This window comes from Gavialis gangeticus, unplaced genomic scaffold (genome assembly GCF_001723915.1).
Source record: "Gavialis gangeticus isolate Ggan-Ray unplaced genomic scaffold, GavGan_comp1, whole genome shotgun sequence".
Classification (NCBI taxonomy): domain Eukaryota; kingdom Metazoa; phylum Chordata; order Crocodylia; family Gavialidae; genus Gavialis; species Gavialis gangeticus.
The window spans coordinates 100,900,459-100,909,312 of record NW_017729024.1 but is presented as its reverse complement, the minus strand read 5'-3'; the positions used below and the strand labels follow the sequence as shown (position 1 = coordinate 100,909,312).

The window sequence follows — 8,854 nt, the reverse complement described above, 5'->3', positions numbered from 1 at the left end:
CACCCACCCAAACCAGGTGCCTGTGGGTGGGTGCCACCTGGGTGGGGCCCGCCACTGCTGCCGAGGGAAATACAAGCCCTCCCACCGCAGCCCAGGGACTGCTCCACCCGCTGGCAGCTCACCTTCCCCTCCCTGCCGCCAGACAGGCAGGTAAGTCAATGGGGTGTATGCACAACACAGGGGTTTAATCAGCTCAAAATTGAAGTGGTGTTTTTAAAAACCCAGTGCTTCAATTTAGGGCCCTCATTTCATCTACACACGCTGAATGGCAACGAATGTGCCAAATGACAGAAAAAAATGTTGCTGCTACAAAACTGTCAACCTGGAAATGCTTTCCAAAACTTTGAAAATTTTGTATATTATTCCTGACTTCAGACTAACACAGCTAACTACCTCTGACTTACAGTATGGAAGTGATAGATTGACATTTCCTAAGAGCCTTGTTACACTTCACATTGTGAGCTGCACATATGTTGATTGGTGTTAGTACTAGCTTGAGTTTGGAGCAGCCACACTTCAGGCTAGCAAGAGCCTGGAGGACTGAAAGGCAAGAATATCTACCCCTTCCATTCTGAGCTTCCCTGCTGCCCCCCTCCCCCCCAGGGCTCCACACCCTGCTCTTTGGGGTTCCCCTCAACCTACCTGTCCCTACCTACTTGTAGCTGCCCAGCTGTCTAGCCATGGGGAGCAGACAGAGAAGGGTTAATCTGCGTTCCCAGTTGCTGCTGGCAGATGCTGCTGTTTTAGGGGCTGAGCCTACCTACAAAGCAGCAGCAGCAGTATCCAGGCAGGCAGATTGACCCTTCTCTGCCTGCTCCTTTGAGACAGATAGTGTGAGCAGCCACAAATAAGTGAGCAGGGGGAGGGGAAGAGGGCCATGAATGGTGATCTGGGGTGCTGGGGAGGGCAGGGGAAGCAGTGGGCCTCATCTAGGGCAGCAGATGGGGGCAGGGGAGTGGTTGTTTGCATTAAGGTGTATCCTGGAGCAGCTACACCATAGTGTAACACAAGTTGGGTAGCATGGATCAGAAATAATCCTGTCCTGGAGTGGCATAATGAGTGCTTAAAACTAGTTTCAGGTGTTAATGTGCAGACACTGTGGGTGCTAAGAGTTCCAGGAGCTGCACAAAATTATCATGTAACAAGGCCTCAAGACTCAAAGTGTTTGCTCTCAAGTCTTATGTAGACAACACAATAAACAAGGAGCAGAGATTTTTTGTGGGTAATGGAACTGGGGTGTAAAGGCCAAGATGGTCCAGAAAACATGCAAGAAGTAAGGATTTTGTGGGTAATATTTTTATTAGACCAACTGCATTGTTGGGATAGACTTAGACAAGCTTTTGAATACAGTGCATTCTTCTTCATGTCTTCTCCACCATTGAAGCTTGTCAAAAGCTTATCTAAGTCTATCCCTGGCATGCAGTTGAAGAAATAAAAGATATTGCCTATGAAAATCCTTGTCTTATGCATGCTTCCTGGACCATCATGGTCACAATGTCAATTCTTGGCCCCAACTCTATTAATAATAAACTGATCATAAAAACTTTTAATTGCTAGAAAAATTTCAAGTCTGACTAATCCCTAGTATATCACAGTAGCCTTTTAAAATTCACACTATGAAATCAGAATTGCCTGCATACTTAGATAGTTCATATTTTCTGTAAAAACATATGCAGGGTGTTTAGACATGTAATTGTTTTTAGCAAAGTAAGCTTCAGCGTGATACTCATGTTGCCTTTCAGAGCCAATTTGCTAGATATGGATATGAGAAAAAACAGGCTTATCTGCTATTAGGACACTGAGAGAAATATTTTCCTGGGTTTTTTCCCAACTTCTTCAAGGAGGCATCTTGCTAATTCTAGCAGTCAGTAATTTACATTGTAGCAGCAAAATGGGATAATAGCCACTGTAATAGTTACTTAAGGAGCTTTCTGTTAAAGCTTGTGAAAGTTTATGGGGCCTGACACATTTCCTTTCTTGTTACTCAGCAGATTTTTCTCATGCATTTGTTTCAGTGTTAAACATGTTTTTTCCAAATGACGTTTAGAAAAATGTTTGACATTAAAATTAGTTTTCTCTGGCAATGCTTCCTTTTTTTATGATCCAGATTTCTGTTAGATATCTGTACTAGTGCCAAGTTCCTGGATGCCCCATACCCCTCTATTGTATTTTATGATACAGTCAGTTAACAAATTAATATAGATGAAACTTTGCTGTTTTATAGAATCATAAATTCATAGAAAATTAGGGTTAGAAGGGACCTCAGTAGCTCATCTAGTTTAATCCTCTGCTCAAAGCAGGACCACCCCCAACTAGATTATCCCAGCCAAGGCTTTGTCTAGCTGGGTCTGAAAAGCCTCCAAGGATGGAGACTCCACAACTGCTCTGGATAACTTGTCCAGTGCTTTACTACCCTTGTAGTGAGAAAGTTATACCTCTTTAGAAACTGGCAAATGGCTGCTCTCAATTCACTTTTGAAAAATCAGAAGGTATAATGTTATTTCATGGAACAAGCTTACAACATGTGATTTCCTTCACTATATTACTTATTTACATGGCTCACTTACTAATATTAAGACTAGTGATGAATAAGCCAGTTCAGATAAAAGAAGTGACCCAAATTGAAAATGAACCAAACCTCAAATGTTCAGGGTTCCAGTCCTACTTCTCTATGACTCTGTGTGTGTGTGCGCGCACGCGCGCGCATAAAATCTCAGGCTATTTTACTTACATTTCTCGTCCATTTCCTGACATTTTAAATCCTCCAAAAGGACATTGAGCAGAGAGTGCACTATAACAGTTAACCCTGAAAAAAGAAAAATCAAAAGATGACTTTGAACATCATGGCATAACTTTTTAGCTTATGAAAATCCATATTATTTCTTTGATTTCCATAGAGATATGGTGATTTGCACCAGCTATGGAATTTTAGCAAAATATTTAAATATTTAAGCATGTATAGTTCTCAGTTTAGGGCTGCAGAGAACTGGGTGCAAATCTGCTCTCTAATCCTCACATGTGTAGATACCAGCCCCCAAATGCTTACTCTGGATTATTTTACACCACAGTAAATACATAGGTAGATGCACCTATGATTTCTTTAGGCAATACATAGAACTGGGAGCATCTACACATTACCGTAGTGATGCGCTACTTCGCTGTACAGTGTGCTCTGGCGATGTAACAATCACATGGGTCTATACGTGTTCAGTAGCTACATCACCGTAGTGGTGTGCACCCCCATGTTAGGACACTGCTATGGTGACATAGCAGCAAAATCTAATGGCACAGTATGGACAGTTACTGCTCCATGCTTTAGTTTTCAAAGTAGTAAAGCTAAATCATGGTGCTGTAGCAACATCACTGTATGGCAACATATAGAAACACCTACTGAGTCTTATGAATTGGGACGATACTGGGAGACCACAGTATTGGGAATGGAGAGAACATGGTTGATTGCAGTTACATTTTTCTTTTCTCCTTTTAACCAGGTTACCTGCACTTTCTGACTTTCAGGGTCAGAAGAAACGCTACATAATAGCATATTAGATATTTTGGAACTTAAATCTTTTGTGCTCCATGTAAATGACAAAGATTCAGAAGGAAACAAATGTGTATAAGGAGCTATCAAATGAAGGCACTTAGACTATCCCTCTATTATTCCCAAAGACTACTTACAATGAAGAATAAATATATATTTTACATACCACACAGTGCCAGCTTGAAGAGCACTTGCAAACGTCAATGCTTTATCAATGTCTTTGGTAAAAACTGCTGCTGCTAAACCATATGGAGTATTGTTTGCTCTCCTGATAACTTCATCTACAGTTTTAAACTTCATGATTTGCTGAACTGGCCCAAATATCTATTTCAGTCACACAAAGAAAAGGAAGAATGTTTGATAGGTGGAAAGTTTAGCACAATTTATTATTTAAAATTATTTATTTAAAAATATGATTTCTGTTAGATTGACCTTCTACCTAGCCAACTCAGGAATAATAGTTTCAAAGCCCCAAGACATGATGTTCAGTACTATATGATATTCAAATGTTCAGTAGATTTGTATCATATGGAAATGACAAACAATGACTGTAAACATTAAAATAATTAAAGATCATTTAATGCCTAACACAGCAAACAGATCCTGTTGTAAATCTGGGCAGGTTTAAGCTGGAAAAGACCTTCATTTTTTCCTCTTATAAATATTTTATTAAGGTTTTATCTCCACAAGTTGCTTCATAACTAAACAAGCAAGCCAAAAAAAAATTCTGCTCTCTTTCTGGGTGTTAACTAATATATAAGAAAATATTCCATTAGAATCAGCTCTTCTCTAAGGGCACATTAACTTAGTCCTGTGTTCTTAGCCAACAAGTGCAGTGCTTCATTATACAACTCTTCTGTAGCAATGGATGGGCGATAATTGCCATATGGGCTATCTCAGTCCCATTGAAATTAACTACTGTTTTGCACCTGTCTTTATTAGAAGCGTCATATAGTGATCATTTCACAACTAGGATTACATGAACTGTTTTACATAAAACAGAAAGCAAACTGACCATTCCCCACTGGGTTACACAAAACAGAAGGTGAACTTACCCTTCCCCCAAAATGCAAAACAAAATTGAACTTGGGAGGTTCAAAACTGTTAATTAAACTGTAACCTTTCAAAATCATCTCTTCTTGTTCTGTTTTCATCTCGATAATTTAATATAGGTAATACACTATGAGAAGAGATTCTTGTGGTATTGCTGATCCAAGTGAAATGGGTAAATCTTGAAAGGAAGCAGATTTCTGAGAGATTTCCCACCTGACTCCCAGACCAGCAGAAAGGAACTTTCTGCAACTAGCAACTATTTGATATAAAGCTCTTTTTAACCCTCTCTTCCTCTTCCTGACTTCTCATGATTTTTTTTTTTTGCAGGCTCCAGTGCTCAATTTGAGTAAATCAACTGAATGTAGCCTACTGGAATAGGCACTTTCAGCCAAAGACATATCTTACACACCTGAATATATATAACTGGTATAATCTAAATTTCCACTGATTTCAAAAGGACATAACATAGCAACAGAGTGGGCACCAGGAACTTGTCCTGGCCAAATTCTGAATCCTTTACTCCTATTGTCGAGCAGCAGCTCACCATTGGAATAGTTCTCCTGATGTCAAGGGACTGCTGCAGTAACAGCACTGCTAATCAAGAGGAACAAAGAATTCACAAGTTGCCCTTTACAGATTTGCTGTTTTTCTGTTACATAGTCAGCCCAGTCCAGGCTGATACAAATAACAATGCTAGCCACTGTATTATCTCAGATCATCTCTGCTTGAAGCTTTGGTTGGCCAGTTAGATTATTTCTCCTTACATTAACGTTTCATTGTGTTGGCTTAGTTAGCAAAGGTGACAAAGAAAGGGGTTTTAAAATTGACCAAACCCAGAGTGAAAGACACATTGTGAGCATTTTTATGTATACACTTGACCTTCTAAATGGTTATTTTGTACAGATGTTTAAACAGAAACCCTCCAGTGAAAGTCCAGACTGTCATGAATTTATTTACCTCTTCTTTGGCAATGCGCATATCATCTGTAACATTAGAGAAAACTGTGGGTTGGATGAAGTAACCTTTGTTGCCCCATGGACCTCCTCCACATTCCAGTTTGGCGCCTTCTTTTTTCCCACTCTCAATTAGTTCAAGGATTTTATGAAACTGCTCCTTATCAACCTAAATGAAAAGACATTGCAAGGAGGAGGGAAAAAAGTAGCATGAGCTGATAACAGTCTCTTCGCAACCCATTAACTGTGCCTCAACAAAGTTCTTACTTTCTTAAATCTCACATAGTGAAGTGAAACAGCTGGAGAAACTAGAAACTTTGTTGTCTTTAACGGCTCAAAATTTTATAGGCCTTTCTCATCTAGACCAGTAATTAGAGATTTCAGCATAATAACATGGGCTAGATGTTCTAATGGATTTGGTAGTCTGGTTGTACTCAAATAGAAATGACGATTCTCCTGTATAAAATACATCAATTTTTAGACTGCCTAGTATTCTGTCTGTTACTATTGATCCATTGAAATGCAAATCACTGGGCCTAATCCTTCATCTTTAACAGAGAGCCTGGCCAGTGCAACTCTTTAGGCTTTTAGCAGGACTGTTGGTAAGGCCTGTTTTAATAAAGCTATTAAAGAAAATAAAAACCTACACACAGCATAACTGAAATTCAGTGCTATTTTCATTTTGTTCTGTGACTGACAGTTGCTAGAACACAAAATAACTATTGAAACTTGGAAAACATAGATGGCAGTTTGTTTATAGTGTTACACCAACATTAAAAACAAATACAAGCATGTATCATTCTGGCGAGCCCTTCATAGTAGGAAGTGGATTTTAGGCTGGAGTTCATAGTGCGGAGCAACTGAGGAAAAGAATTAGGTTAGGAACCTTTCTCCCTTCCTTGCTCCTAAAAAGTGACTAATTTGATAATGGAAAACACACCTGAATCTCTTCCTCTTTTCCTAGCAAGTAAGTTAAACATGAGACTCCATTCCTCCCCTTAAATAACTTTTGTACAGTTATTTAGTTCAAGACTTAAAATCAGCAGCAAAGACTTGTTTCTCAGAGTTTATCGGTACTGTACAAGGCATCAGCATGCTGAAACATGCTCTACCACTACTTATGCCAGTGCTGGACCTGCAAGCAATATAGCTATATGGAAGTGGCACTGTGCCTGGGCTAATCTGTCCTGCTGAGAAGCAGAGATTATCAGTCTAAGGACAGCACCACACCAACAGATCTTTACTGCTTCTAGTTTCTGAGTTATTATGCACAAAGATACCTTGGGATATCTGTACATGGTGCTGCCTTGCACTGACTAGGCATAGCAATCTTCTCTTTGTGGTCCATTTTTCCAATGGTTTATTGTCTGTACATGTTGTTAAAGTTCAACTCAATATTTTTTGAGTCTGTGACCTTCTCTAATGCTATGCTCAGGGTGAAATCCTGGTCTCACTGAAGTAAATGGCAAAACTCATATTGACTCCAATGAAGCAACCATTTTTTGCTCATCAGATAGAATCCTTCTGGAACAGTTTGGCTCATTATTATATTGTTTTGCAAGGTTTATTTCTCTCTTTTTGCCCAAGACCATACTTCATGTACTTGAGTGAGGTGACATGGCGGCTAAAACCCTGCTCCAGGATTTGACTTAAAGCTAAATCTTACTTCACTTCTCACATGATGTGTTCAGTTCTTACATTGTCACCTGATAAAAAAAACTTTGTTTATGATTATCAGGGCTAAGTTTTAAAACCCTGTTGATGGAGTTTTCAAGGAAGGATTAGATAGCATAACATACAAAGAGCATTTTATCTGGGAAGCAGTTTTTCTTCTTTGTAAATCTGTTGGTCATACTTTATAATTCAGGGTGGATGTTGTACATGTTAGCCCTTTGCACAGACTAGAGAAGGCAGCATGAGAGCTGACTTAGCAAACATAAGGATAACTCAGGAGACCAAATGCTTCATCTTAATGAGTGCTAATATTATCACACATGCATATAAAATAAAACAGTGTTTTTAAAAGACTGTGGAAGACCCTGGTGCTTTCAACCTTTTAGTAAGGTCCCAACCTGACCAGTGACTCTACAAAAGTTATAATAAAATCTTGAAATTATTTATAAGGATTCAAGTCTTAGATTATCCTCCTTGCTACTCATTATGCTTTTAAGCAATTACTTTTTTGTACACAAAGGATAAATACAATTATTGCTACCCTGATGGCCAAAATAGCCCCAAGATGTATGACAGAGTTGAAGAATGGAATATATTGAATTGAAATGGCTGGATGTCACTGTCAATTGGGTCACTTTTTCTTATGCTCTGCTTGTTAACTACAGTTATAAAATCAATTGTATGTTTGTCTCATGCTAGGTGTTTGTGCTGTGCTTAGCAAAACAGGCTCCAATTTAATAACGTTTTCTGTAGGCCTCGCGAGAACATTGATTAATATATACACTGCTCACACAAAGGCTTTGCTAAAACATTGGCCAAAGGAGGTCTGATCAGTGAATCTGACTGATGTATGGACTCCTTCCATAAGCAAACCTTGGCATGTGGGCCAGGTGTGTACTCCTGCCAGGAGACAGGAAGGGGAGATGGCTGTATACAGTGTAGAATAGTCCAGTATCAGGATGATAAGGCTGGAATGGGAACCCCCAGATCAGGATGTGGAACAAGCTCAAAGCTTAAGATATTCAAAATACTGGTGGAATGTAATGCATAATTTGTTTTGACCACTGTATAAGGGGAAAATTAGAAATTGTAGTAACTTTGTATTGGCCTAGGGGAGCCTACATGGTTTGTGCTTTGTCATGGACATACATGTGTTAACATCTTGTCTATCATATCACAAGTCTGTTAGGGCCTTGTAGATAATTAGCTTGGCTGAACCTTTGTCACTGAAATGAGCCTGCAGTCATTCTTAGGGGCTAGAGAAAGACATTACACATAAACCAGTTTAAGTGATCAGAAACTGGTTTAAACCTGTAACAGAACAGATGTTTAGTGCATATAAACCAGTTTTAAAATGGCTGAAACCAGTTTGAGATAAACCTGGTTGAATGTGGTATCAGATTTAACTGATTTGGATCAAACTGACTTATGCAATGTCTGTCCCAGACCCCTTGCTGGTTTAAGTTAAATCAGAGTCACCCAGCATCCTGGCATGCTCTCTGGGCTGGGCAGGGCTCTCTGCTCCACACCAGGGCTGGTCCCCCACCCCTCTGCTCCCTGGCTGGAGCTCAGCACAGATTTGTAGGCACAGCAGGGTCTGTTGGCTTCCCCATGCCCCCATCTCCCCACCTCA

The 8,854-nt window shown here is 39.7% G+C and overlaps 1 protein-coding gene across 3 annotated transcripts in view; it reads right to left on the bottom strand.

Annotated features, from left to right (window-relative positions):
• ALDH1A1 (aldehyde dehydrogenase 1 family member A1) overlaps positions 1-8,854 on the bottom strand; it is a 68,415-nt gene that overhangs the window by 2,294 nt on the left and 57,267 nt on the right. For all 3 annotated transcript variants that reach the window (XM_019517458.1, XM_019517460.1, XM_019517459.1), the window contains 3 exons: positions 5,552-5,716; positions 3,708-3,865; positions 2,732-2,806 (listed from right to left, as the gene is read on the bottom strand). In XM_019517458.1, coding sequence (XP_019373003.1) covers positions 2,732-2,806; positions 3,708-3,865; positions 5,552-5,716 — 398 coding nt within the window. The remainder of the gene's footprint in view (positions 1-2,731; positions 2,807-3,707; positions 3,866-5,551; positions 5,717-8,854) is intronic.